This window comes from Emydura macquarii, unplaced genomic scaffold (assembly GCF_026122565.2).
Source record: "Emydura macquarii macquarii isolate MOO-44397 ecotype Brisbane River unplaced genomic scaffold, CSIRO-AGI_Emac_v2 contig_2975, whole genome shotgun sequence".
Taxonomy (NCBI): Eukaryota; Metazoa; Chordata; order Testudines; family Chelidae; genus Emydura; species Emydura macquarii.
This window is the reverse complement of record NW_027133112.1, coordinates 4177813-4193962: the sequence shown is the minus strand read 5'-3', so window position 1 is coordinate 4193962 and position 16150 is coordinate 4177813. Positions and strand designations below refer to the sequence as shown.

The 16150-nt window shown below is 40.2% G+C and overlaps 1 protein-coding gene and 1 long non-coding RNA gene across 5 annotated transcripts in view; one reads left to right on the top strand and one right to left on the bottom strand.

The window, feature by feature from the left end:
* Nucleotides 1-237: 237 nt before the first annotated feature.
* The window catches only part of VSTM2A (V-set and transmembrane domain containing 2A), a 34490-nt gene continuing 18577 nt past the window's right edge, over nucleotides 238-16150 (top strand). For all 4 annotated transcript variants that reach the window (XR_010924168.1, XM_067569947.1, XM_067569948.1 and 1 more), the window contains exons 1-4: nucleotides 238-996; nucleotides 3001-3167; nucleotides 4239-4289; nucleotides 11227-11563. Coding sequence is in view for 3 of the 4 variants with exons in the window: in XM_067569947.1 (XP_067426048.1) it covers nucleotides 918-996; nucleotides 3001-3167; nucleotides 4239-4289; nucleotides 11227-11563 (634 nt within the window). In the remaining variant the exon portion in view is untranslated. The remainder of the gene's footprint in view (nucleotides 997-3000; nucleotides 3168-4238; nucleotides 4290-11226; nucleotides 11564-16150) is intronic.
* The window catches only part of LOC137167698 (uncharacterized), a 128719-nt gene continuing 123768 nt past the window's right edge, over nucleotides 11200-16150 (bottom strand). The window contains exon 3 of the long non-coding RNA XR_010924169.1: nucleotides 11200-11533. This is a non-coding gene — a long non-coding RNA (uncharacterized lncRNA). The remainder of the gene's footprint in view (nucleotides 11534-16150) is intronic.

Here is a 16150-nt window from a genome sequence, read left to right as displayed (position 1 = left end):
AGATCATATATAAATGAATGTATTCTATAAGTAACTGATCATTCTAAGTCCTATTAATCTATTTTGGAGAGAAGCTGATCAACAACATTTTGAATGAAAAACATTAGGTGGTCATAGTTATTTGGGGCAGTCAACAAGAAGTTCAGCAGCATACTCATAATATTTAACTGTTTTCCCCTAAGCTACATTAGAGAAAGAGAGAGAGAGAGAGAAGGAGGGAGACAGAGAGCCAGAAACCCACCAAAAATCAAACCACTGCATTGTCCTCTTATTCTCTGACCGATCTTGGATGCCAGATGAGATTGCATCAGTGCAATAAAGGCTCCTCAGCTCCAGCTTACGCAAAAAACTGCTTTCCTCCAGCATGTTACCCAGCCCCAGTAACAGCAGGTGGAGAGGTACAGAAAACGCAGAAGGCGGGAAGGGTTAAAGGCATCATCGCAGCCATTAGAGGAAAAAGTTGAAGCAATGCAAGCCCAGTAGACTCCTCTCCCTTCCTCCCCTCCCCTTTCCCCCACTTCCCACTTCCTAAGCCGGATCAGTGTTTAGGGAGGGCAGTCATCATCACGCAATCCTGTGCAGCTGGAGCTGACGTTGGACGGATCTGCCAGGTAGCTGAAAGAAAGGCAGAGAAGGCAGCTGATCCCCACTTTTCAGCGGTGGTTTGTTTTTGTTTTTTTAGTCTGGGTCTGGACTTCAGGCATCACAGCTTCCGAGCCCGTTCAGCTGAACCATCAGTGTACGCAATAGCCTCTCTTCCCAAAGAAAAGATTCCACTAGGAGCAGAATGCTCGCAGTGGCGCAGCCCAGGCTACAGCGCAGAGCCTTTTTGTAAATTTGCGTGTTGTGTTATTGCTTTCCGCGAGGGCACCTTTGCTTTGTGTTACCCTGATGTGACTTTTTTGCTTCGCTTTGGAATGATGGGGATCTTTCTGGCTTATGTGGGATGCCTTTTCTTTTCCGTTTTGTATATTCAACAAGGACTCTCTACCCAAGGTAAGATCGCTCATTGTCAAACGTGTGTGCGTGTGTGTATTCCCTAAAATCCGAAGCAGGGCTTCCAAAAAGATGCACAGGGAAATATAGCCTCCGAGCCTTAGAAATTATAAACAAACCGCAAAAGAAGGGGAGAAGTTTCCCCCTAGTGAGAAGAAAACCGCCTTCTTACACTCGATTGCAAGGAGGAAAGATAAGAAACCTCCTGGACAGACGAAAATGCTGTGTATATGTTTGTAACGAATGCACACATACGCGTGCTTGGGTTGTGAGCATATGAATGCTTACAGCGAAAACCCACCCGTGCATACATTATTATTACATGCACACATACTGTAAGGCGGCTAAATTATGTGCCTTCCTTCTATATTGCAGTTTGTGTAGGAACTGGCTCCCTTTCCACTCCGTTCTGTGATCCTCAGTCTCAGACCGTTGGTGACTAGGTGTATTTCTCAAAAAAGCCTGACTTCTTTGAAGACCCCACTAAAAAGCGCCCCTTGCATTCCAAGCAGCGCCGGCTCTGCAGAACCCAGCTGTGTGGGACTTCGGGGGCTGCAGTGATCCTTTCAGCACCATGGACAGAGCAGCTGGGTCTGCCGGCTGCATCATTTCTGCAAACACAACTCCGGCGTTGATTTTTTTTTTTTTTTTTTTTTTTAAAACACTGACCAGGGAGGAAAACTTCTTTCAATCCGTGAGCATGCAGAATAAACAGCCCCTGTGCCTGTTAGCTAGCTGAATAGCTAGTTAGATGATTAAAATAATTGAATGGGGAGGGGGGGGGAAGAAATACTGTAAATCAAAAATAGTAGTCTTTATGTGCTTCTGTTTCATAGAGTACATATTTTAAAAGCAAAAGGTGTTTCTGTATATTCCCAAACTGCCCCACAAAAAAAACTCCAAATAACCAGCTTGGATGCATTAGGGGGAAAGGGAAACACTGGAAATATTCCGTCCTGAGCTTTGTCAACCTATAACCATACACAGCTGGGAATGGATAACTGGCTGTTGAATTCTTTGGGTCTGTGGCTGTCCAGGGTTTCTTAGATTTGAAGCACAAGGTTCATTTGATTTTTCTTTCTCTCTCTGCTCATGGTGGGTTCTACAAAGTTTATCACCAAGGCTGCATGATTTTTAAATGTGTTATACGTGAGCCTAAGGCAAATATAGGGAGGCACGATGATGACTTTTAAGAAATACTGGTCGGTGCCCTGCACTGTGTGCATTTGTATGAATTTTGCTACACCGTACGATGATGTGGTAAGATGGGCTAGTCATATTTACAGCTGTGGGATGTTTGCTCGTTTTGGAAAGTGAGCCTGCCAGGACAAAGAATGTTAAGAAGCACTGTTTCTTCGTTTCAATGCGCAAGAATGAATTATCCTAAAAGAATACGTGACTCAGTTAATGTGATGGAAGTGTGCATTTTGATGAGTGAACACAACCCGCTCCTTAGAACATGACGCATTCTAAATGTCTATGTCAGTTAGCCACATAGTGTTTAATAATCCCCAGACTATAAACTCACCTAGGCTAGTCAATAAATGAGCTGGGCTCATTTTCCAAATTGCCTTGCACTGAAATCCCTCAATGTGTTTGGCGAAATACCGCATTCCACCCAAGGATATTTGGATCTAATTATATGTAACTTTCTTAACCCAAGGGAGCGATCGGATGGGGGCATTTAGCCTTCCCATTAGCGGGACTTGAGTACAAGAGCCGGAGTTGTGCGGATCGCAGAAAATATGTCAGTGTGAGAGATAAAAGGGGGGGGGGGGAATAAGAGGCGATGGGGAAAGGGAGTGAGAAAAAGATATGGAATAGAGAAATGGGAACGAGATAGGGAAAGGGGGAATGTAAATGAGGTACTGAGAAAAAAAGAGAAGGAAACGGAGAGAAACGAGAGAAAAGGGCAGGGAGAAAGATGAGAAAAAACAGGCGAAAATGGGAGAGGGAGAGAAGAGGAAGCGGGAGATCGCAATAAGCCGTGCGTTTGTTTTGCAGCAAAATTTACCGAGTTCCCCCGAAATGTCACAGCTACTGAAGGGCAGAACGTGGAGATGTCGTGCGCTTTCCAGAGCGGCTCCGCCTCCGTGTACCTCGAGATCCAATGGTGGTTTCTGCGAGCAGCCGAGGAGCAGGAGGCTGGAGCCGAGGTGACGGGCACTCAGGTACTGATGCGTCTCCCTTGGCTTCCCCTTCCCCGCCCCCCTCCTCTGAGCGGCCCGTCCACACAAGCACGCCGAAAGAGGGGGAGGATACCGGATCCCCCCGAAGGTTTAATGTTATCCATACATTGCAGCACAGCAGGCTGCAGGGAGAAATGTCCAACCCAGGGGACCGTATCTTCGGTGCCTGCCACGCCCCTAGCTCTGCTTCGGATCTTGGGGGAAGCCACATCGATTTCTCAAGTCTGATTCTCCTTTCAAAGAAAGCATATGTTAATTGAGTGCTTCTCGCAGGGGTGTATTTCCCCAAGGGCGAGATTCTATACAAATCCCTTATTGGCGATTGGTGCACTCGAGTTTGTAAGTCCAGCTCTGCCGGCATGGAGGGGAGCTGTTATACAAAATATAAATACATCATTGTAGCCTTCACAGTCTAGTACCGAAGACTCTTGTCTGTAGAAGAATCTCATTCTTGTCCCCTGCATTCTTTCTGATTGATAGCTACACTGGAAAGACTAGATATCGTTCTAATAGGATTCGGTGTATGGTTTCAGACCAACCACACCAGCATCCACTGGGTCCAGTCCGCGTTTATATAAAGAAAAGGGAGGGGAACTCTCCCTTTGACTTCAGTGTTTTCCCGGAGATAGGACCGAAAAAAAATCATTGTCTCTAACATTTTAGTCCTCCTCTGCCATCCACACGAGTTTTTGTGCTAAGGATCCATAGTGGAGCCAAATCGAAACAGGATGGTGGGTCACAGTTTAGTCTTAAAAGAAGACACTATACATCTGCTCTCGTTTTCAATACAGAGTTTTCAGTGTGCCACAGTCTTGTAAGGCTGGCTGTGGCAATAGCCCTCGTATAAAACTGAAGCTGAATTTTCAGTTCGGTCCGTTCCACGCTCCCACTCATCCCTAACACGGAGGAATGCGGTTCTGCCCATAGGTGGCACCCTTAGTATACAAGTGTTCTCGGAGAAAGGCTGGCTGAGCTAATCTGCTTTGCTTTAGTGATTAGTAGCCCAGCACTGCACGGCAACAGCTTGTCACAAACATTATTGTTTCCCAACAGGTGGAGCTCTTACCGGAGAGAGACTTGGACAATGATGGAACAAAGATAAGCGTAAGTATTTGAAAAATTAGAGGTCATTCCTCCATAGTTAATTACTTTACACTTGCCATAAATTAACATGCATCCAAAAGCCTCTGGGCAACCAACTAATCACATTCATGGAGTTTACTTTAGTTTCTCTGCTCCTTCCACCCGCCCTTTGAGGCTGTTTACATGATGACAGACAGATAGACTCAGAGAGAGATGCTTTCTGTGTACATTACCCGAGAAGCAATACAGCCCCAATGGGTTCAGTAAACTGCATTGATACAGATTTCCTCAACAAAAGCAAAATCAAGGGCCAGGGCATGCTCACCCCAAACATTCCACATGGAAAGATGGTCAGCATCCTCCTCGGCACTGCTCTTCTTCCCCTTTTCACCTCCCCCAACACACACTTCCCAAGATCTTGCAGAAGACTCTCCATGGAACAGGGATCTACTGGGGGGAGGAGATTGGGAACTGAACATGCTGAAGGTGGGCAGTGGTTAGCCACACTTAGGGAAGTGGTGAAGGCTAGAGATTCTTGTACCAGTCCCATGCAAATCCTCCCCAGGAATGGTATTGCAACCTGGGACCGAACTAGCTCTGGGTGGAGCCTCTTCATGGTGGTGAGCTCCATCTCCCTCTCCTCCTTTTATTATAGTGCTGGGGAAGCCCTGTTACCACAGCTCCATTGGAGCCATGGTGACAGGACAAGATGGAGACCTGACAGAAATACATGGATTAGCTGTGAATGGCCTTGGACCATCTGGGAATCCATAAAGTTGATGGGTGCACACCATGGTTTACTCATCAGGAGGAAATCCCGCTATGCCCTCTCCATCCCTAAAAATGGGTCAACTCCACAAGGATAATCTCACCTAGCACAGAGTCCCCACCCATCCATTAACCCACCCCCAAGTAACCCCTCTGTTTGGATTTACCCCAGGAGAGGTTGATCCAGCCCCAGAATTCTAAATGAGGAATAAATGCTGAAATTTTGCCCTACAACTTCATTTCCCTTGAGCTGGAATATGTAGCTATTTAAATGGGTGATTTCAGAAAATAGTTACAGCTGGCAGAAAATAGACATTGCTGCTGCTGAGAGGGCATTTGACCCAATAAGAACCAGGATGCAGTTCTTCTTGTGGCAGTACCGCTATTGACTTCACTGGGTGTGCTCCCTCTGTCACGCCTGCAAGGTTAGGCTGTACAATACTGGAGTTAACTATCTCCCATGTAGAGATAAAAGTCAGACCTCTTTTCACACAGTTATGTCTCAGACAGGGTCTGGGCTTTGTAGAGGGGAGAGGAGGGCACAGAATCATTTCCCCTGATTTGCAGTCCCTGCACTTAGAGAAGCTGAAGGACTGCTCCTTTCCAGTGCCCCAGGGATTTAAGGAGGAGGTGGGGCCATAGTGCATGTCCCTGCTGAGCCAGTTAATGCAGGGGGAAGCAGGCTGTTCATTCCTAACAAATACTGCAGTGTGCACATCTCACATGATCTCCAGAGGGATTTTGCCTCTCTGAGGCAGAATCCATCTTGAACTCCCAGTGGGGCTGTGCAGCTCAACACAGGCACGATCTGGCCCTAACTGAGCAACAACTACATTAATCAGCAATATAAGCTAATCATGCACGTTAAATCCTTCCCTCCTTTCTTCTCTGGTGCCTACAAGTAATTAACCAACTAATTAATGTTAGGTTGAAGGGCCGTCAAGTATAGTCGAAATGCATTGATGCATTTTAATGTATATACATTGTATTAAAAACTGTACACATTTTGACCACAGCTCTCTCACTCATATTTCCTATGTTGCTTGTCACCTTACACTGTAAACCATTTGTGGCATGAACCATATGTTTCCAATGAGTTTGTACAGTGCGCCTGGCTTGATGGACTCCTGATTTGGGCCTTTGGGCACTATGACAGTAGAAATACAACCCCAACCAATAAACTCATTAAATACTCAGGACCAACTCATTCAGAATGCCCACTGAAATCCATAGGAACTTTGACTGAATAAGAGACATAGGATTTGGCCCATCTTTAGGCTTTTCAAATTAAAAGTATCTCTCATTTTGTGTGTTGATAATTAAAGCCAGGCTATTGTATTATACAGCTCGATATTTTTAGAGGCTTGTGTAAAAGATATTTTATATTTGCAATAAAAATGTTGTCTACATTAAATTGGCATTCTAAATATACTTGCTATAAAAGGGGCCTACTTTTTCTTGGATGCGTGCATAGAATTCCCCTTAGTGTTAATGGAATTTATCCATACCAAAGGGAGAATAAACTCTTAACTGCATTTGGTAAATCTTTATCAAGGGATGGTAATATGTAGTGAGTGGGCTTTTAACAATGCTGAAACTCACCATTTCTGGTGATCTGAGTCCTAACAGATAAAGCACAAGATGGTGTCTGCTACAGTCCTCTCATTCATACTAGTGAACATGATGATCACCTCCTTACACACCTATCAATAACGTGTAGGAAAAAAACCTATACGAGACTTCAATTTGCATATGCTGGAGTTCTCATGCTGCCAGTATTAAACCATCATTGGAATTTCTAAACGTTATAGATAGCATAGCTCAAAAAGTGTTGCAGCCTATATGGAGAAATTATATATTAGGCCTTGTCGTAACAGATAAAGAGGAAATGATCACAGAATTAAAAGTTAATGGTAGCTTAAGTACCAGTAATCATGACTTGATCACATTTAAAATGTGCAAGAAGAATAAAGTCCAGGTTATCAATATATAAAAATGCTTTAAAAGGGCCAGTTTTAAAAAGCTGAAAACAATTATGAGCCAAATCAACTGGAAGAAAGAATTTAATCAGAAAAATGTGAATAATAATTGAGAATCGTTTAAGATCACCTCACTAGATGCCTCAAAAGACACAATCCCGCAACTGAAGAAGAGTGTACTGGTTAAAAAACCTATTTAGTAAAAGGGGAAGTAAAGACAGCTGCAAAAAACTAATTAACTAAATAAATAGTAACAAAGGGAGGAAAGGGAAAGTTGATAGTAATGAATATAAATCAGAAGTTAGGAATTGAACAAAATTGGTAAGGGAAGTGAAGGGACACGAGGTGAAATCTATGGTCAGCAGAGTGTAAAGACAATAAGAAGTTATTTCAATATATTAGGAACAAAAAAATCCTGACAATGGTAGTGTTCCATTACTAGATGGACATAGAAGAATTATAAATAATAATGCAAAAAGACAGAATTGTTCAATAAATATTTCTGTTCTGTATTTGGGGAAAAACAGATAATACGGTCTCATCAGAAGGTGGTGATAACACACTTTCGAGTACACTAAGTTGTCTGGAGGATATTTAACAGAAGCTACTGAGTTAGACATCTTAAAATCAGCAGGTCCAGATAACTTGTATCCAAGAGTTTTAAAAGAACTGACTGAGGAGATCACTGGTCTTCTAAGGTTGATTTTCAATAAAATTGGAGCCCAGGGAAGTCCCAGCAGACTAGAAGAAAGCTGATGCTGAACCAATTTTTTAAAAGGGTAAACAGGATGACCCAAGTAATTATAGGCCTGCCAGCCTGACATCAATCCCTGGAAAGCTAATGGAGTGGGTGATAAGGGACTTGATTAATGAAGAACTAAAGGAGGATAGCGTAATTAATACAAATTGACATGGATTTATGGAAAATAGATCCTGTCAAACTAACTGGATATTGCCTTTTTTTTTTTTTTTTTTTTGGTGAGATTACAAGTTTGGTTGACAAGTGTTGATATAAAATACTTAGACTTCTGTGTGTTTGACTTGTGTATCACACAACATTTGATTAAAAAACAAACAATATAAAATTAAACATAGCACACATTAAATGGATTAAAAACTGGCTAACTTATGTTTCAAAATGAAACTGTAAACCAGGAAACATTAAAGGGTGGGTCTGTTTCCAGCGGAGTCCCACAGAGGGGGTCAGTTGTTGGCATTATGCTATATGACATCTTTATCAATGACCTAGAAGGAAACATAACATGATCATTGATAAAGTTTGCAGATGACACAAAAACTGGGGAAGTGATAAATAATGAAGAGGACAGGACTCTAATTCAGAATGATTCTAGATTGCATGTTAAACTGGGCTCAAGCAAACAATATGCATTGTAATATGGCTAAATGTAAACATATACAACTGGGAACATAAACTGTAGGCCATATTTTCAGGATTGGGAACTCTATCCTGGGAAGCAATGACTCTGAAAAAAACTGTGATGCCTGTGGTAGATAATCAGCTGAACATGAGCCCTCATTGTGATACCATAACCAAAAGAGCTAATGTCATCGTGGGATGCATACACAGGGGAATCTTGAGTAGGAATTGAGAGATTATTTACCTCTGTATTTGGCATGGCTGTGACTGGTGCTGGAATACTTTGTCCAATTCTGCTGCCCACAATTCAAAAAGGATATTGATGAATTGGAGAGGGTTCAGAGAAAAAGTAACGAGAAAGGATTAAGGTATTAGAAAACATGCCTTATAGATTCAAGGAGCTCAATCTGTTTGTTTTAAGAAAGAAAAGGTTAAGGGTTGACTTGATTACAGTCAAATACCTAGATGGGGAACAAATATTTAATAATGGACTCTTCAATCTAGCAGCAAAAGGTATAACACAATCCAAAAGCCAGAAATTGAAAGTAGATACATTCAAACTGGACTAAGGCATAATATTTAATGGTGAGAGCAATTAACCACTGGAACAATTTACCAAGGTCATAGTGGATCTCCATCATGGACAATTTTTAAATCAAGCATGGATTTTTTTTTTATAAAAGATATGCTATAGGAATTATTGTGGGGAATTTATAAGGCTTGTGTTATACAAGAGGTAAGATTAGGTGATCACAGTGGTCCCTTCTGGCCTTAGAATCTATGAATCTATAATTTGGAAGAGAAACATTATATAATGAAGCATGCTGTCTTTGCATTTTAAAATTTAGAAATGGCTTAAGAGAAACAAATTCTGCCTTCAGTTACTCCTATGCAACACCATTGACTTCACTGATGTTGCTTGGGGATTCATGAAAACAGAATTTGGCCCACAGAGACAATTTACATGCTGACTGCCCTTTCAATTTTTTTTTGGTATTGTTTTTCATGACTGGGTCAGTACAGGTATTATATTATTATTGATTAAGGTTTACTATCCAGAACTTTCTGTGGATTTAATGTTGCTTAACATTATGATGGGAAAATGTAATCTATAGTTTAAGTACAGTTTGCCATATAAAATAATTCATATACAGAGCTGAAAACAATAATATTGTACACTTAAAGGTCTATCAAATTTCTTGCTGCAGTGATGTATCCATAAGTATTGCCTTACAAGTTTTATCCAGCAGGCAAGATAAGGGCTTTGCCAAAATGGTGACTATGATATCCCAAGCTATCAGTAACTATATGTTGAATAATCATAAATTAAACATACCTCATTGCAGTCTAATACTTTTTCTTTTTTATGATCTGCCTTATCTTCATTATCCAAATGTTTCTGTACTGCACACTGCCTTCAGTCTTCTGTATTTACATGAAATGAAGCTATATTTGCATCTAAATTTATATAACGGATATAGGTGGCAGGAACTAAGGACACTCCCTAAAAATCATAGTTTTCAATGATGATGAACCCTCAACATGGCTTGCTATTAGAGTAATCCATAAATGAAAAAGTGTTCTGGTATGAATTACAGATATAAAGTAATATCCTATTAAATAAAAATGACTAAGGAAAGAAGTGTATAAACAGAAATATCTGCTACTTTTGCTAGTGTTTCTTGGTACCTTTCAGTTATGAGTAAATTGCAATGTCTTGTTACTTCTTTAAAAAATTAAATAATTTGTGCTTTTTAAATTAATTATACAAGGTGAAAAATGTGTTATGTTGCCTTAGGATATCAAAGATTACATTGAATGTCTCGGTATTAGCTGATGTCTCATAATATAACACAGAGTATGAGCTATTTTCTATTGTCAAATCACAGAGATCTCATGTTATTTTAATAAGCACATGCTTTTATAAATAAAATGAAAAAAACTGGCTATCTGTCACCAGATGCCTCATTATTACTGCTAACGAACGGAATGCACAAAGCCTTGTGCAAGTCTAAAGGGGACAAATTTAATGTCAAGTGATCATTTTTAAAACAATGAGGACTACAAGATAATCTAATACAGTGTTAAGGAAATTTAAACATTGGCAAACATTTCCAATAAGACTTAATGCAGTGGTTCAAAATCTGAATGATTCAATAAAGTCATCTAATTGAAAAGGTTTAACCAAAAAAAATGCACTGACATCAGCTTCGTGCAAGAAAGCTCATTCAGAATGCTCATGATCTTAAAGAATTAATTAAAGAGTATGGGAGACTGGATTGTTTGTCTGAGGCCAATTAACATTTCAGAGCATACCATCTAAATAGATTTGGAATTAAGTCACCAGTTGTCCCTATGCATGCAGAAAGCAAAATTCATCCCTAGTGTAACTTCACTGAAGTAAGGAAAATTATACCACAGATTGATTTCGCTCACGGTCTTTTAAGATATGTTACACTGCAGTTACACACCCACAGCTGGCCCATTCCAGCTGACTCAGGTTTCAGGGCTCATGTTGCGGGGCTGTTTAATTGCAGTGTAGATTTCCAGGCTCAGGTTGCGGCTTGAGCTCTGGGACCCTCCCACCTAGTAGGGTCGTAGACCTGGCCTCAAGCTCAAACCTGGAAGTCTACACTGAAATTAAACAGCCCCCCAACCTGAGACCCGCAAGCCTGAGTCATCTGGCACAGGCCAGCCACAGATGTATAATTGCAGTGTAGACATACTCTTAGGATAGCTGCATTCTGTATGTCAATATATTCTTCATAGAGAAAGAATGTCAGAATGGCAATATATGATATTGTATTTTTTTTTGTTCCTTGAAAACTTACAGACAGTGAAAGTACAAGGGAACGACATCTCCCACAAGCTGCAGATTTCAAAAGTGAGGAAAAAGGATGAAGGCTTGTATGAATGCAGGGTGACAGATGCCAACTACGGAGACCTTCAGGAATACAAGGCCCAGGCATTTCTCAAAGTCAATGCTAACAGCCACTCTCGGCGCATGCAGGCCTTTGAAGCATCCCCAATGTGGCTGCAAGATATGAAACCTCGCAAGAACATCTCAGCAGCTGTTCCCAGTAGCGTCCATAACTCTTCCAATCAGCGTGTGCACTCCACCTCCAGCCCCGAAGCAGCAGCTAAAATCCCAAAACAAAGCCCACAATCAGGTATGGTAAAGCATTTTGAGCATTTCATTTTCTTGCTAACCAGCTTGCAACGTGAGGTTAAATCAAATAGGATAACCAAAAGCTGTGACAGGGAAAGATTGGTGCCCAATGTATACATATATATGCTAAGCATGATTAATTAAAACTAAGCATTCTGGACAACCTTTTCAAAAATGTTTAAGAGGATTAGGAGTCTAAATCTCATTGAAAGTCAATGACCTTAGGCGCCTAGACCCAGATCCTCAAAGGTATTTAACACCTAACTGCCATTGGAGTAAGTGGGAGTTAGGTGCCGACGTCTCTTTGAGGATCTGGTCACTAGCACCTGTCTCATTTCTGAAAATGTGACAGAGTCCTAAGTCACTTACATGTTTTTGAAAATGTTGCACTGCATATGCTTTAGGAATGGTTGCACAGAGAATATGGATTTGCCATTAGCCAATCATCAGATCAAAGGTACTAATATGGCAATGCCTTATTTTCTGTCACACAGAAATTAACCTCTATTTCATTTGGAAGCTTTCTTAAAGTGAATAATCTACACTGGAGTGAGTGTTTGCCATCCAATTTACAATGGTGAATTGCTACAGTTATGCAAAGGCATCCATACATACGGTGTGCCCCTCCACCCTTACACAACAGTGATGGTGAGAGTGAAGGAAGGAAGAGATAGAACACATCTGTGAAAGATCAAAACAAGCTCTGTGGAGATGCAAAACAACCAAAAAAATAAAAAATTCTGAAAAGTCAGCTGTGCAAGTTAAAGCTACTGATACCATTTTGCATGACTTCATGAACCAACTAGAGAAATATAGCCTAGACAAATCTACTATATGTGGGCGTACAACTAGTTGGAAAACCATACTTAGTAGTTATCAATGGTTCACAGTCAAGCTGGCAGGACATATTGAGTGGGGTCCCACAGGGATCTGTTCTGGGTCCAGTTCTATTCAATATCCTCATAATTGATTTTGATAATGGCATAGAGAATACACTTATAAAATTTGCGGATGATGCCAAACTGAGAGGGGTTGCAAGTGTTTTGAAGGACAGGATTAGAATTCAAAATGATCTTGACAAACTGGAGAATTTTCTGAAACTAATAGGATGAACTTCAATAAGGACAAAGTATGGTACTTAGGAAGGAATAACTAATTGCACAAATACAAAATGGGAAATGACTATTTAGAAAGGAGTACTGCATAAATTATATTGGATCACAAGCTAAATATGAGTCAACAGGGTAATACTCTTGCAAAAAAAGAAAACATAATCTTGGGATGTATTAGTGGGAGCGATGCAAGCAAGACATGAGAAATAATTCTCCTACTCTATTCAGCTTTGATAAAGCGTCAGATGGAGTACTGTGTCCAGCTCTGGGCACGATACTTTGGTAAAGATGTGGAGAAATTGGAGAAAGTCCAGAGGAGAGCAACAAAAATGACTAAATGTTTAGAAAAGGCTTATGAGGAAAGATTGAAAAAATTGGAAAAGAGGAGACTGAGGGGGGAACATAGCAGTTTTCAAGTATGTAAAAGATTGTTATTAGAGGGTGATAAATTGTTTTCCTTAACCACTGAGGACAGGCCAAGAAGTAATGGGCTTACATAATGTAATGGGCAAGGGGGATTTATGTTAGAGATTAAGGGCTGGTTCACACTGACCGTGCGATTTGGTGGCAGTCGACGGGAATTATGCAAATTACGCAGAGTAGTTTGCGTAACTGACGTCGACTGCTGAGCTTCCCTTCTGCGCACTGTTCATACTGCGTGTTCCCGTCGATTCAGCGCTACGCTACTTGTGGGGGTGGACGTACTCAGTCGACTTCCTGATCGATTGAGCGGGTCTCACTGACCACTGAATCAATCCTGAAAGATCGATCTGGCCGTGGCGATTTTGCCGCCGTCAGTGTAAACGTATCCTAAGAAACATTTCCTAACTGTAAGAAGTAGTTAAAACTGGAACAAATTATCAAGGGAGGTTGTGGAATCTCCATCACTGGGTTTTTTTAAGAACAGGCTAGACAGACATCTGGCAGAGATAGTCTTGGTAATACTTAGTCCTTCCTCATTGCAGGGTGATGACTTATTGAGGTCCCTTCCAGGGGACATTTCTATGATTCTCTGGATTATTTTCATTTACTGAAAGGGGGCACAGTTCAGAAAGGTTGTTAAGCTTGTAAATAGATCTGGTCAAATTATTTTTCAGTGGAATGTTTTGCCATCAGAAAATGTCATTTCATCAAAACTGAAACTTCCTGCAGAAATGTGTTGATTTCCAAAGAAATTTTATTTTGGGAAAAAAACTGAAAGAAAGCATTTTGAGAAGTCCACACATTACACTGTTACATTTTTGGAATGGAATGTTTTTTCATATCAAAATGACTTTTTGTTTAGAAATTTATTTTATTTTATATTGTAAAATGTATATTTAAAATGTCAAAATGGAAATGTAATGTTTCTATTTTATTGAAACAAAGGTCTTGATTGACATGAACAATTTTTTTTTGAAATTTCATATCATAGCAATTTTAGAAATCCTTTGTTTTCATTCAGATTCAGAACAAAACAAATTTCAAAATAACTGAATTCCCTGCAAATCAGAACTTGAAATCCTCACACAGCTCAACCTGCGAGTACTTCCATTTAAGTCAATGGGATAAATTACAATCTTAAAGATAGATACAAGCTTAAGTACCTTGGCAAGAGTGTATATGCAGAAGTTAATCCATCAAATTACTCTGGTAGCATTACAGGTATAAAAGATTGACTAATTCAATAATTTATGCAATATTTTGCTCTATAAGGGATAGGTCCTGCCAGTGACCTGGACACAAACATCTCATTGATTGTTACTGGAATTCCAAATTCAGAATGTGTTATTTGGTCATAGATGTGAAAGGGCAAGAAGTATGCCTATCTTCATGCTCTAACATTTTCTCAAAAAACGATGTTTACTGTAGATCAAGTACAGACAGTCCTAAATATAAAATATTACAAATATAATGTCTTCATGTTTGGTTTCTGTTGGAGCACAGTTTCATACTCCATTCACAAAGAGCCAAATTCACCTACTGAAGTAAATGGATTTTCACCAATACTGAATTTGTCTCAATATATTTTAATGTTGCATTCCCCTCATCAACAGTCATAATGTAATAAACAATGGAGTCAGTACCAAGAGTTTAACTTTTGAGGCTCAAGATCCATTTTCCTCATATTGAGAAGACTTGGGTCTGATTCTTCACTTTCAGTATGATTTGGTGATACTTTAGACCCATTTTGCACTCACTGTACAGAGGTGTAAACACCTATACAAGGTACAGTGCAATGGAGGATTGTTCCTAGATGTCTAGTGATTCCAGCTGAGGGAGAGGAGGCATCCAATTTTGGGACATGAGGATGGCAGAAGAGAGATTATAATCATAGGCAGGCACATTGTGAATGATCTTTCTTAGTAATGTATTTAATCAACATGTGTCTGCCTCAATTTTCTTATATGGTTGAAAAGAAAATGAATCTCTTTCCCCATATTTCAATGTAGTGTTCAAATACAGAAACTGGCAAGGGAGACATTTTCCTGTTTCATTCAATGTTATGCAATGAATGCACCTATCCTAGAGAATGGAAACATTCTTAAAATTGAAATATACCTGTATAATTCAACTATTCGTAATTAAATGTCGTACAATGGGGTAGCCTGTGATACCTTTACTTTTGTTGAAAAGTACCTTGACATCAGTAGGACTGCTTGTGGAATAAGGTTTCAGTCAGGGTGGGTAATGGAATCAGAATTTAGTCCAATATTAGTGTAGGGGCTATATTACTTTATGACCAAAAGTAAATTTTCAATTCCTTCTGATGCTATGAATGTTTTCTCCCCAAAATTTATATTTGAAAGGTGGACATCATTTTTCTGAACTCATTCACTGTTGATGTTTACTACAACATTCTTTTAAGTGTCAGCTTTCAATTGGCAATAGAGATCTAAAAAGTAACACTAGAGAAGAATTTCTCAACCCAAGGGCAGTCATACCATAAAAGTAGCATTTGCCAAATATTCCCATTTAAAAGTACCTGTGGTTACCATAATTTCCCTCTATACTCAGGAGACAGTATATTTGTGGTAACTCTGATGTGACTGTATAGCCACAGTTGGTGATTGTGATTCACACAGCAAAGGATGCCAGAGACAGTAGAAATTGCAGCCTATAATGTAGATGGTCTGCAGTATCTCATGAGACTAAATAATTCGAGCTGAGATTTGCATAATCTTTGGCAGTTATTGCAAAAATGTGTGTCTTGGTTGGGAGCTGCTTGCTTCCTACAAACTCTTTTCTCTTCAAGCTGTAGGAACCAGCTTCTGTCATGGACTTTGATGCCCTGATGGAGATGATGGTGCCACTTGCTACAATCACTTGACAAGGTTCCCATCAAGTCCCAATTCCTTCATATCTTGCTTGCATATGTCTTTATAGTGAAGCTTGGGATGTCCTGTTGTTCTTGTTCCCTCTGACAGTTCCCCATATAGTATGTCCTTAGGTATGTGTTCATCTTCCAACCTGCTCAGATGGCCCAACCAGCGTGG